Source organism: Camelus bactrianus, chromosome 23 (assembly GCF_048773025.1).
Source record: "Camelus bactrianus isolate YW-2024 breed Bactrian camel chromosome 23, ASM4877302v1, whole genome shotgun sequence".
Taxonomy (NCBI): Eukaryota; Metazoa; Chordata; class Mammalia; order Artiodactyla; family Camelidae; genus Camelus; species Camelus bactrianus.
The window spans coordinates 31,892,751-31,915,625 of record NC_133561.1 but is presented as its reverse complement, the minus strand read 5'-3'; the positions used below and the strand labels follow the sequence as shown (position 1 = coordinate 31,915,625).

At 54.2% G+C, this 22,875-nt stretch overlaps 1 protein-coding gene across 5 annotated transcripts in view; it reads right to left on the bottom strand.

Annotated features, from left to right (window-relative positions):
- Nucleotides 1-3,340: 3,340 nt before the first annotated feature.
- Nucleotides 3,341-22,875, bottom strand: part of LRRN2 (leucine rich repeat neuronal 2) — a 60,082-nt gene continuing 40,547 nt past the window's right edge. For 3 of the 5 annotated variants that reach the window (XM_074351988.1, XM_074351990.1, XM_074351987.1), the window contains one exon: nt 3,341-5,957. In XM_074351988.1, coding sequence (XP_074208089.1) covers nt 3,576-5,714 — 2,139 coding nt within the window. In that variant the 5' untranslated portion in view covers nt 5,715-5,957 and the 3' untranslated portion in view covers nt 3,341-3,575. Of the gene's footprint in view, nt 5,958-8,894; nt 9,052-9,102; nt 9,889-22,875 lie in introns of those variants that run through there. The other 2 variants (XM_074351991.1, XM_010969252.3) reach the window with 2 other exon arrangements.

Sequence of the window (22,875 nt, the reverse complement as noted above, 5' to 3'; positions counted from 1 at the left end):
CGACAGCAGGACAGAGTCCTGCAGCGGCATGTCCTAGGGAGGGAGAGTCCACACGGGCAACAGCTGAGCTGGGTTTGAAATCATCTCAATAGATGGAAATCATAGGCCCTACGTAACAACTTAAAATTCAAATAGTAAGTATTGCTTTCTGTTTAGGGTTGGGGAAAAAAAAAAAAAAGCAATCTTAGATGCACAGAAGAGACCAGGCTAAATAGCCATTTTGTTGGTTTTAAACCCAGCATGTTTAGTTGCCCACACACTCAGTCTAATATGAAAGCTGAGACCCCGAATGCCACTTTGGCTGTGTTAATAGACATACAGGGCAGGGTCCCGCTGTCGCGCTGCCTGATCGCAACACACCTGAGCCACGTGCCCCATTCTGCACCGGGGAGAGGCTGCTCACTCTCATTTGCTCAGTTTCTAGCTCTTCCAGGACACAGCAACCCACAAAGTGCCTCTTCCTCCCTCTCCCCAGTTGGCTTTGTTCCTCTGGCATCAGCTCTCTTTCCAGGAGGAAAGAGGCCATTCGCTCCCATTGTCCCCACCGCTCACCTACTTCTCTGGGGCAGCCACATGCTCAGAACCCAGGAGTTCAGTTGGCAGAACTTCCTTTTCCCCTAGAAGAAGGGATTCATTTTCAAGGACTCGCCACCTGTAAGCCACCGCAGCAGGAAAGCAGAAGCCCATGAGGACACAGAGACAGGGAGCCAGAGCTGCACCCCCTCCTCAGGGCTCCGGCTTCCACCCGTTCCCTCAGGGCTTCCTGTCATAACTAAGGAGTCTGCGGCAAAGGAAGGTGGCAAAGAGGTCTTCCATCTTCCAGCCTTTCCATCTTCCAACCCCAGGCACATTTACAAGTATTTTGCACTAGAAGGATCTAAGGTCCTGGGCCCACTAGCCGTGCTGGATCACTTTTGGGGTTCCTGTATTGCACCTGGAGCACTTAGGGGAGTTCTGGGGTGACAAGGGAGGTGGTGATAGGAGAGGGTTGCAGGGGCCCACAGGCTTTGCAGGGCTCTGGGTGCTTATTTAAGCAAACAGCACCAGGATTTTCCTTGCCATGGGGGCTTGTCAAGAAAGGCAGCGCCTGCTCTCTGTCCTAGACAGGAGAGGTGTAGATTTCTGACTCCGGGTTTCCGTGGTCAGCACGGGCCCATCCCTGCCTCTTTCCCACAGAGCTTCTGTATCACAGAGGATGACTCCAGCCCTCACTGACGGCAAGCAGGCTGGATCCCACAGGCCCGCCCCAGTTCGTGAGCATGGCTGCCCAGAACATGGCTGTGATGGTCCCAAAGCGCATCAGGAAAGGACCCTGGGAGGCCTGAGGACTGTCAGCCACGGGTGCCGGAAGGGCAAGGGGAGCATGTGTGTCTCACGTCTATGCTTTCCCAGCCCCTCCCCTGAAGAACATGTAAGTTGCCTGTGGGAAAGAGCACACGTGGATGGAGCCTCTGACCTCAGGGCAGAAGGCTGTCATTTTGAATTGGGGCTGAGCAGCCCACCAGTAGAGGATGGAGGAGCCAATGGGCCAGCCTCCAGCACCTCCCTCTCCCTCAACTCTCACTTGGGGCCATAACCTATACCCCTGTCTATAAAAAAGCTGGGGCTGGAGCAGAAGGAGAGAAACATTGTAGCCACCACAGGCTGGAGATCCCTGGTTCTCAAAGTGTGGTCCCCAGACCAGTGGCAACAGCATCACCTGAAAATGTGTTAGAAACACAGGTCCCACCCAGATGGAGATCAGAAACCCTGGGGGTAGGACCAGCCGTCTGTGCTTAGCAAGCCCTCAGGTGATTCTGATGCAGGCCGACGTGTGAGGACCCCTGCCTGAGAGGAAAAAGGCTCCTAAACTGGCTGTTGTCTGAAGGCCTTCGGAGAACCCGGCTCTGTGTTCACCGAGGGAGGACCATCACCCCCCGGCTTGGGGTGAGTGTTCTTTCTCGGTTCCGTGGGGCCTGATGCTCTGTCTACTGGTCTGACTTCAACCTGTGTACACATTTGCCACTTCGACGGTGGCGTCCAACAAGTCTGCTAAATGTGTCTATAGCGCACAGTCCTCAGGGGCACATGTTTCTTTTCAGTGTCAAGAGACTCATCTCAGAAAAAAGCGCTGTGGTCCAGTGGCCTCTTGCTCTGGCACCGCCCCTGGGCTCTATTTCCCAACAGATGCCGCCCTTCACATTTGGTCCTAAGAGGTCAGTCGGGTTTTTTTGTTTTTGTTTTTGTTTCTTTAAATACTGCAAAAGCAAACCAGGCTCATTGCAAATTACACTGAAATGGACTAGAAAGATCAATGCAGCAGTTTCCTTGTCCCAGAGCCCTCCCCTTCCCAAATCCTCCATCACCCCCCACGCCCCTCCTGCCCCAGTGAGCCAAAGTTCTTGCTGTCTTGATGATTTGCAGTTCTCGGCATGACTCTGCCTCTTGGGTTTGTTTAATTAGAAGTAGGCTGGGAAGTGCTTCCTCTGCACTGGCATGTTAATTGCTTATCGCAGAAAGGGAAGGGGTGCCGATGTGTGCTGATGGAAATTTCCACTCTCTCCTTCTCCCGGTTTCCCCCCATTTTCCTCTCCCGCCCTCTCCTTGCCTCCTGTGCTCCTTCCTTCTCTTGTCAGCACCTTCCCCCCCCCACCCCACCCCGCCTCTTCCCTCTTCCCTTAGCCCTCCTGCTCAGTTGCAGGGACTCTCCGGGCAGCAGGCCCAGCGGCGCCTGGCAGGCCAGAATTCAAGCCTGGAGGGAAAACCTGTGCCTTCTTGCATCGCGTTCCTCTCTCCTCCCTCCTGTCCCATCCCAGCCCCTGCCTGTCACCCTCAGGCTTTGACAAGATTCGGAGCAGGGAACTCTTTAGTTATACTCAGTCTTCAAAGGTTTCCTTCGTTGCCTTTCATTTCCTCCCCCTCCCCTTATGATTGTTATTCTTATTTATTTTTATTTTTTTTTACAAAACAGGAGAAAAGAGTGACTTCGGCTGGGGGGAGGTGACACATTTCTCCACGAAGGTACAAAATTGCCTGTAGAAAGTCCACCTCGAGGTGCCGACCTGGGCTGCCGGGACGAGGCACTCCCGGGCATCCCGCTCCCAAATGTCCTTCAGATCCAGCTGGGGGCCCACTTGGGGAGCAGTCCCCCAAGGTGGGGAGGAGAGGCCTCCTTCAGCCCTTGCCCAGGAGGGGAAGGAGCAAGCAACTGAGACTTTACAAAGACAGAGAAGAGGAGGGGGCACGGCCTGCGGGCCAAGGGCCTGGGGACACAGGCAGGGGACATCCAGGCAGAGGCCCAGGAGCCTCTGGGCATATAGACAACTGGGGAGGTGGGAGGCTCTAGCCAGAGTGCTTCCTTTTCCTTGGAGATGCTCCTCAGAATGGCAGCAGAGGAGCCCAGAAGGTAAGGGTGGCCTTCTGGAGGCTGCAGGGGCACCCCCTGGGGCCACAGAGCCAGCTGTCTTGGTCCAGCTGCCAGGCCTCAAGCTCGTGAGTCCGTGTCACGTTCCTGGCAGGGCATCTGGCCCAGATTGCGTCCCTTTTGGTAAATAGTAGTCCCAGATACTTCTCTACCTCTGAGAACAGGCTGAGCTTCAGGAATTTTGCAACAATGGTGGTGACAGTGTCTCCCCTTCTGAGGACCTGGGTAGCTTCCTCCCTGGATTCCAGTGCAGGACAAGAGGTGCAGACACCACCCGGGCTGAAGGGGCGCTCCAGCCCCAGAGAGCCCAGGCTGGAAGGAGAGGCCGCCCCCCCACTCCCTGCCTGGGCTGGCCAGAGCCGAGGTGGGCCGCCAGCCCAGCTGCCAGCAGGAAGACGGCGAGAGCCAGAATGGCTATGAGCCCAGGTCTGTCCCCTAAGGCCCTGTGACAAGGAGCAGCCTCTTTAGTCCTGGCCCATACACATGCCAACTGGGTATGGGCGTCAGCAAAGGCCACTTGCAGGCAGGCCCAGTACTCCGTGGCCTGAAGGAGGCGGGTAATGTTGTAGCTGTGGGTGCCCCGTGGCAGTCGGGCCAGGGCAGTGGCCCCGTGGCCCTGGAGGGAGGAGGCGCTGGACCAGGTGAGGTTGGTGGAGACGGTGTTGGGTGGGGAGACCCAAGACAGTAGGATGTGATAGGGCTGGGTCTCCTGTACCCGGAGTTCTAGACCCCGTTCCTTGTCTCTGCCTGGCTGCAAGGGAGCCCGGCCAACAACCACACTAACCGTCTTAGTGTCAGCCCCTACCAGGTTCTGGGCCACACAGGTGTACAGCCCTGCCTCTTTTGCTGTCACTCTCCGCAGCTCCAGGGTCCCCTCGGGGTACACCCGGTACCTCCTGCCTGCCCGGGCAGCCGTCAGTCGAACCCCAGCTGGAGTGACCCAGTAGATCTCGGGTTCTGGTTCAGCCAGTGCCCGGCAGTGCAACACCAGGCTCTCTCCACTGGCCACCTGGAGGCTGGGGGGGAAACTGCGGGGGGAGATGAGGGGCAGGCAGTGGTCCGTCATCTCCCGGAAGGGCACCTCTCGCACTGGGCGGCGCTGGAGGTCTGGGGGCTCGGCACACAGAGTGGACTGTGGCTCAATGAAGCGGACACGGGTGCCCGTGGCATTGGCCCAGCGGATGACACAGTCACAGCGGATGGGGTTGCCATGGAGACCCACCTCCTGCAGGTTGGGCAGGGACTCCACTGTCTGCTGGTGCAAGGCACTGAGAGCGTTGTTGTTGAGCATGAGGGTCTCCATCTGGGGCAGGTGGTGGAAGGCGCGGGGGTGGATGAAAGACAGCCGGGGGTTGTTGGTGATGTCCAGCTTGGTCAGCTCGGGGAGGTTGACCAGGGCAAACTTGTCGATGGAAACCAGCTCCTCCATGTTGTTCAGCCCCAGCTCCTTGAGGTGCAGCATATTGGCAAAGTCCCCGGGCCCCACTCGCTGGAGCGGGTTCTTGTTCAGGTCTAGGAACTTGAGCCCAGGCACCTGCTCCAGCGCTCGCCGGGGCACCCGGGCCAGCCGGTTGTCATAGAAGGAGAGGCTCTCCAGGCTTTGCAGCCCCTCCAGGGCATAGTCGGAGATCTCCCGCAGGTTCATGCCCGCGAGCACCAGGCTGCGCAGGTTGGCCAGGGGCCGGAAGTTCATGTCCAGGATGGCGTCCACCTTGTTGCCGCCAATCATGAGGATCTCCAGGTTGGGTAGCATCTCGAACCAGCGGCTGTCAACGGCCCTCAGCAGGTTGGAGTTGAGGTGCAGCCGCAGCAGGTTGCTGAGGCCAGAGAAGGCCCTGGGGGCGATGCGGTACAGCTGGTTGTGGTTGAGATAGAGCTCCTGCAGGCTGGCCAGCCCTGCAAAGCTGTGGTCCTCCAGGCGGGTCAGCTGGTTCTCCTCCAGGTGCAGACTCAGGAGCTGGGGCAGGGCACGGAAATCACAGTCTCGGGTGTCTGAAAAGCTGTTCTGGGAGAGGTCCAGCTCTGTGAGGTTGGCCAGGTAGCCGAGCTCACTCTGGTCCACTCGGACAATGCCGTTGCTCTGTAGCAACAGGGTCTGTGTGCCCGCGGGCAGCGCGGGGGGCACGGCCGTCAGGAATAGGTCATTGCAGTCCACGGTGGTGGCCTCACGGTAGGATGATCGCGGTGTATACCAGGGCCGGATCTGGCAGGCACACTGAGGGGGGCAGGGCACGCGCCAGGGCACCACGGGTACAGCGGCAGTGGCACTAGCCACCCAAGCCAGCAAGAGGGGGGCCACGAGGAGCCTCATGGTGGCGCTGCAGGGCAGGGGACCATCCACAAGAAGAGTCTTGAGTCCTTCTGCTCTTCGCAGAAGTGGTTTGCAGGCTGAGAGTCAGCAGCCCTGCCAGGGCGGAAGGAATCACCCTCCCAGGGTAGTCATTCTACGTGGGGATGGGTGGGCATTATTTCCGGCCCTCCTGGGTGTGGCTCTCCATCCTTGTCCACTGGCGCAGGGTCTGCTCACTCATTGCCACATCCTGTCTGGGCAGCCCTGGAAGAAGAGGATGCAGGGTTAAGGAGATTGCAGAGAAGCAGAATCTATTCCCTCTTCCCACATCTCCTCTGTTTGACTCAAGAGGCCAAAGGATCTGGGAGGGGTGGACAGGGTCAGAGCCAGGGCTCCTGGGTTCTGTCCTATAGTCCTTAGGCTTTACTGTCCTTTTATACGATCCGTTGGGGGAATGAGTGACTGTGAGTCTTCAGGGAAGGACCAAGAGAGAGACTGAGCCTCAGAAGCTTTCAGAATAACTCAGGAAAGGGGTGTGTGTATGTGGAGGAGAGGGGCGGCTGGAATAATCATCATCTTGAGAGTCCTTCTGAGCCCAGAGAGATGTGGAGTAGGTTCTCCAGACTTTCTCACATCTCTCCCCACCTCCTCCTTGGCTCACTGGGTAAATGGGGAATAAAGCAATAGTTTTCAGATGTCCCTTTGAATGGTGTAGGTAGAGTGATAGAAACAAATTCAGCTTCTAAATCCCACAGTGAGCTCCTGGGACTGGAAGCTGAAAGGCAGTGAACCCTGACCCCACACCCAGACAGGCTGGGGCGGGGTGGTTGTGTCTGGGGTCTGTTGAGGCTCTCCTTGGGTGGGGGGCAGCTTTGGTTTTTGCCAACTTCCCTACTGGAGGCAGGGGTTTCCCCTTCCCCAACAGCCTGGCCGAGCTGCCAGGAGGAGGTTGTGGGGCTACGAAGCCTGGGTCTGAGCTCGTCAGCCCTGCGGGTAAGACCTTATGTGACTTGGCTTCAGCTAATTCTCCTGGCTTTTGCCACCCTGCTGACCCACCGTGACCAACCTTTCAGGTCGAAGTTACCCTGACACACCCCCTCCCCCTGTCTCCTCCTCAGTCTCCCAGTCAACCCCCATTTGTTCTTCAAGACTCAACTTAATGTTAGTCATCTCCTACAGAACGCTTCTTCTAACCCTCCCACCCCTGGATGGCTAAGGGGCCTGCCTCTTGCTTTCACTGCAGCCCTGACCACATCACATGGAAATGTCTCCCCAGCTGGGGACCTGTCTCGCTCATCATCATCCTTGTAGTCCAGGGCAGGTGCCCAGTAAGGGTTTATATGACTCAATCTCTGTGGTCTCAGGGCCCCTTCCTCCAGGAGGTTGGGCCCCTACCCCCATCCCAATCTAGAATTCAAGCCGTTCCTCCCTCCTGGGTATGAGCAATCAATCCGGGTTCTCTACCAGACCCCACAGCCAGGCTGCATCACCCTAGAGGTGAGTGCAGTCTCAGCCAAGAATCAAGATGGGGAACGAAACAGGGCCTCCTGAGCCTGCTCTGACTCTTGAGTGGAGGTCTGATTGGATGGTTTTCCAGCTGCAGGCATCAGAGAAGCACAGTTATTGAACACCTGCGATTTGCCAGGACGCTTCAAAGACTCTGCATCTCTTATTTCATTTAACCTTCATAAAGCGTCTACAAGATAAGCATTAATACCTCCCATCTGCAGATGAAGAAACTGAGGTTAGGAAGAGGTTAAAGAATTTGGCACAAGTTATATAGCTGGTAAGTGGCAGGAGACAGGAATCCAGAGGCTGTGCCATTGACACTGGACTTCTCTGCCCCCACGTCTGGCCCTGACGTCTGTACCCTGGGCACCCTGGGCTGCACTGGCTGCTGAAGCAGCAGGCTGGGTGCCTGTTCTTGCCCCCGAGGCAGATGATTCCTCTCCAGGGAGCTGTGGGAAGCTGGGCGCTGTGTCTCCCACCACCTTCTCGGCAGGTGTCTCTGAGCTGCCCACCTCATCTCACTCCCAGGATGCTGGGGCTGGGTGGGAGCCACTGAAGACCTCCCCTGAGCACGGGAACCGCATGGCTGTTTACATTTGACTACTTCCCACCTTCCTCTGCAGCTATTTCTGAAGGTGGAAAAAACAACATGACTGAAAATGCACAGAGGTTTTGCGTGGGGGGTATGTATACTGACACGTAAAACTCTGGGCAAACAAACACACGTGCACACGCATGCACACCTGCATACGTGTGCAGAGGGGAGTCCAGGGAACTCAGCTATCCAAGCCGGTGAGAGGTGGTCAGGAAGGGGGTGGGGTGGGGATTCTGCAGTGTGCCATGTGGCAGAGAGGCAGCAGAGACAAGCTGAGCCCTGGGATGGCCCTGTCATGGAGCTAGGTCTGTGGTCCTGCCACACGTACATACTAGTGGCCTCTGCTTCCTTTCCAGGACTGACCTGAGAGAGCAGAACCCATCAGCAAAGAGATCTTACTATTACTTACCACTTCCTAACAGAGCACCCTAGGAAAAGTTGTTGACTTCTCTGAGCATCTGTTCCTTGTGTATAAAATGAGTTTATTATTAGGATTAAAGGAGCTGAATGTGGTGCACACAGAAAGAGCTCAATAAGTGTTCTCCTCATCCTCCAGGGCTGGGAGGCTCCCCAGCTATAGGACTTTTAAGAAGTTGAATCCCAGGGCTCAGTAAGGCCCTATTAAGCTTGCCCACTGTGGACCCAGTGTCGCGCCCACCCCCCTGCCAGGTGGGGTGGAGAGCTGTGAGCAGAAATAGATAAAATGTCACACCTCTATGAGTGCCACTCTGGCAGGACCACAAATGCACAATGCTTAGGAGAGCCCAAGACAGTTCACAAAGGGAGAGAAGGCTGCAGTGGGTGGAGAGGCCTGGAGACCCCACCTGAGCCCCGGGATCTGTCTCCAACACCTCTGACCTAGCCCCTTTGTCCTGTAGACGCTCAACTGTACGGAGGGACTGAGAAGCCGTATTAAAGTTAATTAAAAATGTCCAGGGGAGAGGGTGTAGCTCAGTGGTAGAGCGCATGCCTAGTGTGTGTGAGGCCCTGGGTGCAATCCCCAGCACCTCCATTAATAAATAATAAATAAACAAACCTAATCTCCCTCCCCCCAAAAAGCATCTAGAGACACACCTTTCCCTTCACCCCAGGCTCACCCTCCTCCGTGTCCCTGTGGCTGGAGCTCCTGGCCCCCATCCAGGAGCCCAGGGCTGGGCTCGGCGTTTCCAGAGAAGGGCAGTGGCCGGATGACTCACGTCTAGTGCACCTCTGGTCCCAAGGCTCGGCAAAGGCCCAGGCAAGTCTTCCCCCTCAGTGCTGAGCACGCAGCCCCTCCCAAGATGGAACTCGGAGCTGCCCACTCACCTGCCATCACCACTTAAAGCTGTCTTGCACATGGCCCACTCATGCAAGGTTGGTTAGCAATTTCTGCCGGGAGCTGCAGAGAAAGCTAATTGTCTTTTATCTATTATCTCCCGGGTTGAGCGGGAGTTCAGACTATCGCGGGTACGTTTCCCCCAACAGGATTTCAAGCTCTTTGAGGCAGGGCCATGGCTTGCATCCTTTTTGTGTCCCCACGGCACCAGGTGTAGGACTGAACAGGCAGAAGGTACTGGTGAGTGGAGGCAAACAGTGAAGCGTGTCATCCTCCCATCAACCCTGGGTGGAGGCAGAGAAGGGATTTCTTAGTCTCGTTTTGCAGAAGAAGCAATCGAGGCACCGAGAGGCTAAGGGACTTGTCAGAGGTTGCACAGCTTCTAACATGGCAGGGTCGGGATTCAAACTGAGGTCTTTGCCTCCGTAACCTGCTGCACCAGACCAGCCAATATCGACGCCTGCCTTACTGGAGCACAGCGCTGAAACTGGGGGCTGGGGCTGCTCTCTGTGCAGGGATTGCTGGAGCCATGGCCTTCAGTGACAGGAGAGGGAAAGCCCCAGGGCCACAGTCGGGGAAGCAGGGTTGCCCACTTCCAGGGACTAAGTTTCTCTTGGAAGGGCTGGCACTGCAAGCCCCCGCGGAGCCACCTCTTCTGGACAGCTGCTCTGGATTTAGCAGAAAGTATGGAATTGATCTCTTACACTCCTCATTGAACTACGACACTTGGCAAAGCACTAGATGAAGAATTTTGGAGAAGCTGTTGTCGGGAACCAGCGCGGCTCTCCTCCCGCCCCTCCGTGTCTGGCCCCGCCCCCGCCCCCAGCACAGTCCCGGAGCTCCTGCCAGTCCCGACAACGCTGCTCCTCCCGGTGGTGGTTGGATGCAGTCTCTTCCTACCACCTCCCCCAATCCTTGTCTCCCCTCCGCCTCCCGGCAGCCTTCGCCCAGCATCCCCCCTCCGCCCCACAAGCCTGGAGCCTTTTGGAGGGAGGAGCAGCGGGCAGGGCAGTGATCGATTGCCTAGCCTTCCCGGCCCGCCGCCTCGGTGCCAGGTCCCCCTGAGCTGCGGAGACAGATGGGCAGCATAATTGAGTGTAGCGTTGATAAACTCCGGCCTCCTCGCCAGCAGATAAGCCCTGGGTGGGGGGGGATGCAGCGGGAAGGGAGGCCAGCACTCCATCTGTACACCTGGCCTCCAGCTCCTCCTGGGAGGTGAGCATGGCCCCTCACTCCCGCCTCCCATTTAATCACAGACAACCAGGACCTCAGAGCTGGAGGAGACCTCCGCATTTATCTAGCCTTCCAGAGTCTGAATTCCATAAATAACTTATGCAAAGGAGGAGTGGTGCAGTGGAAGGAGCCTGGGCTCTGCGTTCAGGGTTTGAGCCTGGCAATGCTGCTGGCTCACTGGGTGACCTTGGGCCGAGTTAGGGATGAAACCTTCTCACAGAAGGGCTGTGAGGAGCACAGGATATAGGGTCTAGGACGTGCCTGTTAGTTGCCTTCATTGCCCCCCTTACCGTTGCCTCTCATCTTAGCCCCAACTTCTCATCTCTCACCTTTTGTAGTCAGCTTTCCCCCCATTATTGACGTATGTACAGGAGATAACACATGTACAGGAGAGAGAATAAATGGCATGAATCTCAAGTGTACAGCTTGCTGAACTTCCACATTAGGAGATACCAGTACAATCATCACCCAGAGCAAGATACAGACATTTCCAGCCCTCTTGAAGTTCCTATGTGGTCCTTCCCAGTGTCCAGCCCCCACCTGGAATTAACCATTGTCCTAACTTCTATCGTCATCATCAATCAGCATCATCTTTTAAGCCCAGAATTCTTCCTTCTCCATCACAGTTGGGACCAGGGTCTTTGGAAAGAGTTGACTCTAGTTTCAGCGGACTCTAGAGCACCAGATTTGAAATTCACTTAATGCATCCTCTGCTTCATAGTGGCTCTAGCTTCTCAGGGTCTCACAGTTAATCAGTGATTTCCAGGAAGGGAGACTCATTCCTCTTTCTTTTTCTACAATTCCCATAGCTAGAAATTGCTCTGTGCCTTACAGTCTCCTCTCTGGTTGGAATCCTTATGACCTGGGCCTGCCAGGGCCCTGCTGTCTTGAGGAGGAAGATGACAGGATGACCTCCTGGCCCCACCCACCACTGGCAGCCCTTCCCCAAAGCCCTGCTCGGGCTTGGCCACCTCGTGGAGCAGCCCTGCTGCCCCCTTCCCGCTGCCAGATCCCTAGGTCTTCTCATTACAGAGTCTGGGGCACCAGGTGTGAGGACAAATGAGGGAGCGGCCAGGAAGGAGGGGCGCTGACTCACTTCTAACTGCCCCAGACCTCGCCACCTGGCCATGTCGGAGGCTTCTCACATTCAACTTGTCCCAAACCCAACATCTCCTACCAAACCTGCTCTTGCTGTCAGGTGGCACCGCCACCCACCAGTCTCCAGACTGGGAACCTCCGCCATCGTGACCCATCCCTGTCTCACCTCACACACACCCACCACAGAGAGCACACTTACTTTCCCGCTTCATTGCTTGTTTTGACCCTAACGGTTGCCTCGTTTGGTGTCTCCTCCTCACCCTCGAGTGATCTCTTGGTCCTCAGGCACTCCACACTCCTGCTAAACTAGGCTTGCTACTTCATTCCCCTTCTCAGGCCTCTCACTCCACCAGCAGAGCCCTTCACCAACTTCAGTGATCAAACTCCTCTCCAGCCATAAAAACGTGTCCCAAATGCCACCTCCTCTGTGACACTTTCCCAGAGTCCCTCCTAGAAGGGTGGTTACGTCCACTGCAGTTCCTGAGACTCTTTGAACAGACCTCCACTGTAATAACTCCTTCCTTATTGTCATTCTGTGAGTCTGTTTTCTCAGCTGAGGCTGTGAGCTCCTGGAGGAAAGGATGGTTTGTTATTGATTTGTGTATTCTCAGAGCCAGAGTTTCCCGGTAGGGGTGGGAGGTGTTCTACCGCCATGAACTGTGAATCGCAACCCATTAGTGGGTCAAGAAAACAATTTAAAGTGAATAACAATCCACATTAAAAAAAAAAAAAAGAAATAGAAAGTAGAGTGCATTGTGTGTAGCCAGACTAAGCATGGTTTTGAAATGTCTTTTCCTCTGTTTTACACACTCACACATACGGACAGGGATATGATGCAAAATCATGTATTTCTGCCCTTGGGTCACAGCAGTAAAGGCTTGAAAATCATTATTCTGCAGAGCCTTTCTCTTCTGGTGAGGTGAGTCCCTTCTAGCTGACACGCTGGAAGGATGACATGACTCAAAGTGTCAGAGGGAAGGTACGGTGTTCTGAGTGTCTTCTCTGTGCAGGGTTTCTATTTGCTGGCCACTTTAGCTACCTCAGCCCATCCTCCCAACAACCCAGTAAGTAGATACTTTTTAGAGAAACATTAAGCTCAGTGGAGCTAAGGGATCAGACCAAGGTCCCAAAGAGAGAATGTAGATCCCGCCCATGAACCCAGGTGTGTCTCATACCCCAGCTCTTCTTTTCTGTGATTCTGGTGCCAGATGCTGACTTCTAGGAGTGGAGGATGGTTGGGAGACTGGAGGAGAGCAGGGAGGACACTGGGAGGGCATCTCCAGGGGAAAGGATGAGGTTTGTCTTGTCTACCCCTGCCCTCCGCTCCTCTCTGGAGTAAGAGGCGTCAACGTTCCAGTGAAAACCCTTTCCTAGCCTGGGAGGGAAGGGACCTGCTCCCAGGAAGAAACGTCTACATCCGTAGGTCTCTGGGCTGGCCCCGGGGAAGAGGTGTCAGCGCTCGGATCCCTGGAAGGGAGCCTGCCTCGTTATTTCTTAATTAGGAGTGGAGGGTGCCAGTAGGTAGCACACAAAGTCATTTGTCTGCTTGCACTGCACCAAAAAGGCGGCAGGGGAGCGGAGCCAGCTTGCCTGGGCACCGATAGCAGCACCGGGCTGAGTCCTACCGCCATGTGCTGCCAGACTTCTGCTGACTATCTGCCCATCCTCAGGAAACCTTCTCTGATGCCTCTACACCTCTGCTGGGCTCCTGGCTGTTTGCTTATCTGCCTGTCTCTTCCTCCAGACTGCAAGACTTTCAAGGGAAGAAACTGTGCTCCAAGCTGCCAGTTCCCCCAGCAGTTTGGCACACAGTAGGAGCTCACAAAATGTCTACAGGAGGGGCAGGGCAGGGCAGGAAGAAAGGAGGTGGGCTGGTTGCTTCAGGGCTTCTGAAGACCAGGCGGATCAGAGTCCAGGCTCAGGCTCCTTCTGCCTCCTTCCTCGCCTTGTGAAGGAGACACACCTCGGCCCAGAGCGCATCTTCTGCAGGCGCTCACCCTGGCTCGGGCCACTTCCTTCTGTGGAGAAGGCACTTCTCTGACTCAGGTTTCTGCCTCTGGATTCCACATGATCCTACGATGATCCTCAGTCTCTGGTGCTCCCTCAGGTGTCCCCTCTGGAAATTCAGAGGATTCCACCCACCTCTCTGAGCTCAGGTTAGTGGTTCGAAGAAGGGCTTCGGAGCTGGCTCCCCTTGAGTCCTGATGCTGGCTGAATGACCTTGAGAATCCTTAGGTTCCTCCTCTTAATCCCTCTGTAATGTGGGGAGAGAGCCTACCTCATGAGGGGGAATCTGAAAAAGATGATGCCTGCTAAGTGCCTGGCACTCAGTAGAGTCTCCTTCTCTTTTTATCCCTTTTGTTCCTTTTATCTAAACCGCTTGTGTCCCAGGCCCACACCAGATGGCCCATCCATGGTCGTGTGGTCACTAATGCAGGCATCCTCCCCTAGGAACCCTTCCACCCCAGGCTGACCCTCCTTCCCAATGGAACTGACCTCTCCTGGGTCAATTCTAAGCACACCCTGGGGCCTCCAACTGGGACCCTTTTTCTGGTCTTCAGGACTCTAGAAGGCCCTTGAACTCAGTTCATTTGTAGCTCACCAATGTCTGACACACTCTCATCCAATAAGCAGCCCACTCTTCCTGGCTCAGGTGAGTAGCTCCTCCGTTTGTCCTGGTGCTCCTTGGATGGGTCGAGAGGGCCCCTCCTAGCAGACCTCTAAATGTCCCAGCTTGATGGCAGCCCACAGACATCCTACACTGGCCACAGCCACAAGCCAGAGGGGCAGCCAAGCCCAGATGGTGACCACCAGCCTCTCCCACCTCCCTCCCTGTAACTCCCCTTGCCCTTCCTAGAATCAGGTGGAGGGGCTGGGCAGACCCTGCAGCATCCCTGAAAGGCTCCCTCCTGCAGCCAGGCCCCCAGGACAGCCCTTCAGACACAGTGGGTTCCTGAGAGCTAGGTGCAAGGGCAGGCAGAAGGACTGGGAAGGCTTCAGAGATGCAAGCAATGCTCTTTCCTGCCCCTGTGCCTTTGCACATGCAGAGGCCCTGCCCAGGAGTCCCTTTCATTGCTTGTGTACCTTGGGAATTTCTTCCCGTCTCTGAAGTCTCAGTTCACACAGCTCCTCTCTTCCCTGACCACCGCCCACCCCCTTGCTCCTTCTCCCATCATCAGAGAACCCGCATCCACTATGATGCTCAACTCCTCTCTCAGACAGTGAGCCCCTCGAGGGCAACTCTGTGGCCTGTGGTCCCAGAACTAATGGCCAGGGAAACACCAAAGTGTGCATGGTGGGGGTTGTGGAGGGGTGCCGTGAGAGGGTCTGGGGCCTGGGTGGCTGAGGGGAAAGAGGCAGAACAAATGGGAAACAGACCTGTTAAACAAGGAGAAAGGCCAAAGCTCTTCTAAAGGAAAAGGAAAATGAAATCAGAATGAAAATTGATGAGGCGGAGAGAAAAGGAGACTCGTTTCACCAGCAGGTTTGCCAGATGAAGCTCAGAGATAAATCACGCGGCGGAAGGAGCCTTGGTCTCGGTGGGGCTGGCTGCCTGCTCCCCTGTCAGCTGTCTCAGCAGGCCTGCCAGATAAATGGCTGCAGCTGAGGCCCCGTGGCAGTTTTCCCCCCTTCACTGCAGTGAGAATGGCCTGCCAGTCCTCATCGCCTCCTGCAGGCCTGCCCTGCCCACTCCTTCACCTGCCCCCCCCCCGCCGCCCCAGGGCTCTCCCCGCTCCTCAGCTCCCCTCCTCAGCCCCCACACAGGCGTCTCCCGCAGCAGCCCCGCCTCACTCTCCCCTCCCCAGCTCGGGGTCAGGGCTGTGGAGAGCATTTGTCAGAAGCCCTAGCCGACCTTCTGCACCCACATCCAGCCTTTCTGAAGCAGAGGTCAGAGTACGGGCACTGGTGGGAGAGGACGCTAGACAGGACAGGGCTGAGTTCCAGTCCCAGCCTGGGGACAGACCTTGGAACGTGTCCTCTTACTTCTCTGTGAAGGGAGGGGGTTGGGCCAGAGCCCACCCTGAGGCCCCTGGGCCAGCAGTTATCAGCAGCACCTGGAAACTTGTTAGAGAAGATTCTCAAGCCCACCGCAGACCTCCAGGATCGGGAACTCAGAGGATGGGGCCAAGTTACCAGTGTTTGAGCAAACCCTCTGGAGATTCTGTAACCCAGCAGGACCCTGGGCGGCCTTCCAGGGTCAGACCCCTCCCCCGTATCCTCTGCTGCAGCTCCTCTCTGAAGTACCCAGATAACAGGATCTCATGTATATTTCCTGAGTTTTTCAGACGCTTCAAACCACCACCAAAGGGAAGAAATTAACTCCTTGATGATCGAGAGAATGTGGCCCCCAGACCTTCTGGTGCCTGGGGATTAATAGTGTTTACCATCCTGTTACCTCAGCATCAACCAATGAGAGGACTGTGCACAGCTGATCATGTACCCTGTGACCCCCCTCCCTTATGTGGCTTTTAGATAAGGCTTTGCTGAGACCCTTCGGGGAGTTTGGGGTTTTCTTGGGCATGAGCCACCCTGTCTTCCTTGCTCGGCCCTGCAGTAAACCTTTCTCTGCTCCAGACTCTGTTTCAGTTTGTTTGGCCTCATGGTGCATTCGGCACACAAACTTGCCTTCGGCAACAATTCTGATGTATGCCCGTGTCTGAGAACCACTGGGCTAGATCATCTCCAAGGCCCCTCCAGCTGAGACGAGACTTCTGTAAACAAGAGGAGTGCCAGCCAGGAATGCTCAGTGAAAACTGCGTGTATCATGAGCTTCTTATCATTATCCTAACAGATAAGAGCTGAGTATTCAACCCTTCTTGCCTTCTTTGTCCTGGCCACAAGGAAACTCCCTACCCCATGAGCATTAAGACAGCACCGACTGCATGCTGGCACTGTGCGGGGCTGGAGTACAAGGTTATGGGGGGGCAGGTGGGAGTCACAGATTTAAAAAAAACAAAAGCAACTACTCTTCTAAGTCCGATACAAGTTGTCACAGAAGCACTTACCAAGGGCAACGGGGGCCCAGCCTAGGGGAGAGAACACGATTCTGCCTCCTGAGGGAAGGTGGGCAAAAATCTAGAGGAAATGGCTAAAGTCATTGAATTATACACAAAGAATGGGTGGATCTGATGGTGTGCAATGTGCCTCAATAAAGTTGTTTTAAAAAAATTCCCAGGGTGGGAAGGGTGTAGCTCAAGTGGTAGAGCGTATGCTCAGCACCCGAGAGGTCCTGGGTTCAATCCCCGGTACCTCCTCCAAGTAGAAATCCACAAAGAAACCTAATTACCACCCCCTCAGAAAAAAAATCCCCAGAAAGTGTTTCCTGATCACAGAGGTCAGCAGATGCACAGTTGGTGGAAGACATTCTATACATGCTGGGGACACCTGGAGTGAAGGTCCTGGGATAAAAATGATGAAGTGAATTCCAAGAACTGAGTGGTCCCCTTTAGTTCCCAAGAGTGTAGATGAGGTGAAGAGGCTGCAGCAGCAGGTTGACACCAGAATAGTCTGGACACGATGCTGCAGGCAGAGGGCAGCCGGGGAGGCACCGAAGGCAGTGACTGGTACAGCCAACAATAATAGTATCTATCATGACCGGGCACACCTTGAAATTTAAATTCTTCCATCTCCATGATCCGATGTGACTCTCACAAAAGCCTTGCAAGGTCATAGATCCCTTTACCTCTATTTTAATGAAAAGGACATTAAGTGACTTGCTCAAGATCATACAGCAAACAAGGAATTGGAGGGAGGGTATAGCTCAAGTGGTAGAGCGCATGCTTAGCATGCATGAGGTCCTGGGTTCAATTCCCAGCACCTCCTCTAAGAATAAATAAATAAACCTAATTACATTCCCTCACCAAATACAAAAAAATGAAACAATGAACAAGGCATGGAGCCAGGGCTAAAAGATACAGTGTGCTTCCGAGTCCAGACTTATTTTCCCAGTGTGACGGCAGTGTTAATAGCGGTAGCCATTGACTGAGGACTGTGTATGAGCCCGTCTGGTGTCTGACATGAGCGGTTGTACTGAATGCTCATAACCACGCTACAATATGGGGGGATTACTAGCCCCATGTCACAGATGGGAGAGGATAGTACCTCGCCCAAGAGCACCCCGCTGGTAAAGCCAGGACTCGGCTCCCACTGCCCAGCCCTCCTTGGGTTGGGAATGGAAAGGGAGATTTCCAGCGGACTTCTTATTCAAATTCCCTTGAACCTGGGCCAACAACCCAAGAGAAAGAAACTGGCCCTCAGCCTAAGCTGAGCAACCCTTCTTTAAGGGAAGGCCGTTTCCAGTCCGTCAGGGGCTTCCCTCCTCCCAGCCCATCCCTGCCTTCTGAGTCCTGCACACCCACTGGGAGACCAGTGTCTCCCAGGGCCCAGAGCCTGCTGGATGGAAACACTTCCATCCCATGATCAATAACAGGCATAATTCAGTAACTGCGGCAAGTACAAAGGAGTGTAGGTTAAATCAATATTTAGAAGCTTCGAAATGAAACTAATTAAGAGCAAGCCTTAATGATTTTTACTGTCTGGGAATAAAAAAGACAAAAAGCCTGGCGATATTTCATGATTCCACCTTAGTAGCTTGTAATCATTCGGGAAGAGTGGAAGATGAAAAGTGCTCCCAGCCAGCCCCATTCTCTGCACTGCAGGAGAGGGGACCACCTCAGCCTTGGTAGTGGAAGACGGGGAGGAGAAAACGGACGGATGGAGCACAGGATGCAAACAGCATTGCGGAAGGCTGCTGGCTTGGATCAGGGGCTGCTATGGATTTAACTGTGTCCCCCCAAAAGAGACAGCGAAGTCCTACCCCCAAAACCTGTGAATGTGACCTTCATTTAAAAATACGGTCTTTGCAGATGTAATCAAGTAAAGATGCGGTCATGTGGGGTTAGGGTGGGCCCTAATCCAATGACTGGTGTCCTTACAAGAAGAGGGAAATTTGGACACTGAGACAGAGACACAGGGAGAATTCCACATGGTGCTGGAGACCGAACTGCTGAAGCTGCGAGCCAGCACCAGAGGCTGGAAGAGGCAAGGAAGGACTCTCCCCACAGGTTTCAGCATGGCCCTGCTGACACCTTGATTTCAGACTTCCAGCCTCCAGAACCACGAGACAATTAAGTTTCCGTTGTTTTAAGCTGTCCGGGCCGTTTGCAGTACTTTGATACGGCAGCCCCTGGAAACTCACGCTGGGATCCTGGATTCTAGCTCCCACTCTGCCACTTACTAACAGCGTGTGCTTGGCAAAATGTTAACTTCCATAAGCCTCAGTTTTCGCCTCTGAAAAATGGGGCTAAGACTTGTGCCTTCTGTCTTTTGTCCAGAGATTCGGTTCAGATCTAATGAAAACATGAGTGTGAAATATGCAAGATGAGCTGTAAGCGCCACACGAATATCACCGAGGCGCGTTGCTACTGGAAAGAAGGGGCTCAGGAGCCCTCTGCTGGGTGGGCCAGAAAGGTCCCTTCCGGCTAGCAGGGCTGGTCCAGAAATCCAATCAGAGCACAGCTGTGAGGTATCTTTGTCGCGTTAGAGATATTACATACACGAAGGGCATTTCTGATTGTTGTTCTCAACAGGGATTTTATTTACTGCCCACTTGGCCCTAGTTTTCTCATCTGTAAGATGAAAGAGTTGAATAACATTATTTTAAGGTATTTTTCAGCATCAATTCCTGGTCTTTATTTTTTAAGTAGTAATTCACAGCTTAAACTCATCCTCATCCCAGTAACCCAGGACAAGGCGGAGGGGTGCCAGCTAAGGACTGCGGTGAGAGCTAGGCGTGCTGCGGCTTGGTACCCCTATGTCTGGGCTAAGGGAGGAACCAGAGCACTTTTCCCCTGTCCTCCCTCAAGCTTACCAGGCATGAAAGGAACAGGAAACCACGCAAGCAGCAAATAAAATCTGTATCGATCATGAGATGGCTGGCATCCCAAGTCCGGCTGGCTCCCAGAGCTGTTCATCTTAAGTAGATGTTCCTAATGAGCCACTTGTACTTAATTCTGGGGCTGTGTCTTGTTTAAGTGCAACGGAACAGGGTGGCTGAGCATGGGGCTGCCACCACTCTGTCCGGGCTTCTTCCAGGGCTCCAGTGGGGACCAGGTTCTCAGGTGATCTCTCAGAATTCTGGAAGGAGCCGCACCTTGCAGCAGTGGGGTTCTCAAATGGGGGACCAACCTTCAGACCATATGACAACCAATGTTCTTCTCAGGCAGGTATCTGTGTGGTGAGTGAGCGTCTGTACGCACTGCCCTCACAGGAAGGAACACATCAGAAGCCTCACCTTGATCACCACCACCACCACCACGATACTGTCACCTGAGATGTACCTGCAGCCACCACGGTGGTCACCCCACCTGCAGCACATCATCTCTGTTAATATCACCAGCCCCACTGTCGCCACTGCCCTCAGCTGTGATCACGAGACACCCAGGCTCACTGCCAGCGCCACACATCACTTAGGACACCCTCCACTAGCATCACTATCCCCCCATCCACTGCCACAACCCCGGGCATCGTAAGTACCCTGATCATCAAAGGAAAATTTGTACGGCTTCACTGCTGTGACTTGTGCAGAAGCTGGAAACAGGTATGAATTTCACCATTGGCAAATACACATTAGATGATGAGACCCTATGATGCTAACATGAGAATGAGTGAATTCACACGTACACAGAATGTCCACCCTAAAAGAGGCATGAACGTGGACATGTGATGCCCACACGGAGAGCACCGGGGGAAGGGGCGTGGGGTTGGAAGGGTAAGCAGGGGACAGGCCAACGAGAGCTCCACGTTCTCCTTGGGGAAAATAAAAATGACATTCCTTTGCCTCCTGTTATCTCTGTTTTTCAATTCTGGCTACACCATAGGTTCATATGGGGAGCTATCAAAACATACTGATGCCTACATCCCACTCCAGACCAATTAAACCAATCTCTGGGGGTAGAATGCAGGCACTGTATTAAAAAAAAAAAAAAAAAAGAAACTCCCCAGAATTTCTTTGTATGTAAATTTTACACCAAAAGAAAAACAAAATTGTAAATAAAGTTGAACTCCATCGTTGCTGAAGTATTTAGGGAAAAATGTACTGACAGCTGCAGTTTACTTTGAAATGCATCAAAAATAAGATGGACTGATGGAGAGATGGAGAGAGAGGGGATAAAACAAGTCTAGTAAAGGGTTAATGGTGGAATCTAGGCAGTGGGTATATGGTTGCTCACTGTAAAATTCCTTCAAACTTGCTGTACATTTGAAACTTTCATAATAAAATATTGGAGAAAAAAAATCCCCACTGGTTTTGCGGTGAAGCTAGGACTGAGAACCACTGCATCTAAAAAAAAAATCCATAAGCAAGTGAATTTCTCTTTCCTCCACCTTCCATTTGTGAAAAAAAAACACACCCTCTTTCTCATCAAACTCATCGGACTCTTGTGCAGGGTTTTCCAACCCTTCCTGGGTCGTGGCACAAGCAGACAAGTGTATTTGTATGGTGCATCTGGGGAAAAGGAGGCGGCTGCTTGCAGCAGGAGTGGGTGGCTGGGGAGACAGCCCGCTGCTCAGGCCTCGCAGGGCTGCCCCAAGTACCCAGGACCCACTGCCATACCAGTCGGCCAGCCCTGCTCTGCTCAAATGTCCCCGAGTCTCCCCTTTCTAAAGCCCCCGGCTCAGCATTCTTAGCAGGGATTAAATCCTTTCCCAGGAAAACCAGACCAGAGTCTATTGCTGTGTGTGTGTGTGTGTGTGTGTGTGTGGCTGTGTGCGTGTGTGCGCGCGCGCGCGCGCTTGGTGGGGCGGACACTGCGGGCAGGGGCCAGGCCCTGTGCCTCATCTGTATGCTCCTCCACAGCCTGCTGGCCCTGTCGGGAGAGTGCCATGGCAACACTGTGCTCTTTAAACACCGGAGTTTGTGCTGCCATCGCAAAGCAGCATTAAGCAATTTAATTAAGGAGCTGGCAGCAGACAAACTTTGTGAGTTAAAGGCATTTTATTAAATCCCATTGTATTATGCAGCTCAGTTCCCCCAGGAGCTGCCGAGCTGAGGGAGGACAGAGGAGAATTTGCTGGGGTTTTCTTTGCTCTGCTTTTTCCTGGCCTCCCTTCTGCTTCGTGAATGCATTCACTGAACGTAGGGGCGATCCCAACTGTGCCTGCCTGCTCCCCCAAGCCTGCGGGTCAGGCCTTGGCCCGAGGTCTGCAGGCACAGTGTGGGGGTGTGATCCCCAGCACTGATCTGCATACCCTCGTCCGTGGGGCACTCTCAGAGCGTTAGGTCAGGCCAACCCGAGCTTCGGTATTTACAGCGCTACCAGGCTCAGTGTTGCCTGTACATAGTCTCACTGAATCCTCCCACACCCTGGGAGTGGGAAGTGCTGGCATTCCCATTCTACAGATAAGGGAACTGAGGCTTACAGAGGTTAAGAAGCTCGCCCAGGACCTTGTAAATAGTCATTGATAGACAAGACCAACTCCATTTTGATGATCTGCCGCCATTTCGGGACAAACCTAGACAACCGCAAGTCACAGTTTCCACCTTCTGCCTGTAAAACCCTCCCCGGACCTGAGAGAGAACTACTGGCCGGAGAGGTCACCAGACAAGCCCCCATCTCTTTCAGACACGCCCCTCTCACGGTCAGCAGCCCTCATTTGCATAAGAACTCACCAATCAGCTCCTACCCCCAGGCATAAATAACCAAGGCTGTATGCAGAGAGCTGGTGGGCGCAGGTCTAACTGGAGAACGTGTCTGAGGGTTTCTTGCAATAAACCTGACTGCCGTTGAGCTGTCTCTGATCCTTTCAGATTCTAACAGTCATGACTGCAGGGGCCAAGGTTCCCTGTTACCTCGTAAGGTGACTGATCTTTTCCTATTTCAGCTTTCAGAATGGGTTCCACTCCAGGAGCCCAACCAGGAGATTAATTCCAGGGTGAAGCTGGGGTGGGACCAGGGGTTCTCCAGGACCCTGACCTCCTAAGCCATCACACCTAGAATGTGTGAACGTGCCTCCTGAAAGGTCACACCCAGGCCCCGAGAACTTGCCGACACGCTTGAGGGTGTCCAACCTGTCTTCCTGGTCGCCCCAGGGAGAGGGTCTGGCTGGGACCTGAAGCCAAATCCATCTCCTCTAAGAACCAAAGATCAGGAAACCAGATGAAATGCCATAGGATGCTGCGGCTGGATGTGGGGAAGAACCTCCTGGGTGAGAGAGAGGTTGAAATAAAAAAGGCACGACTTGCCAAGAAACCGCACGACAGCTCATCTGCCCCAAGCGGGCTGCGGAAGGGTGACTGGGGCTCCCATGCCTGCCAAGGACCCCACTCTGAAGCTGCCCTCCCCTGGCAGCCTCCTCGGGTCCTCACCTGGGAGAGTCCCTCCCATGTGAGCAAGCACAGGGGAGTCCGGCACAGGCCCGGGCAGCTCTGGGGA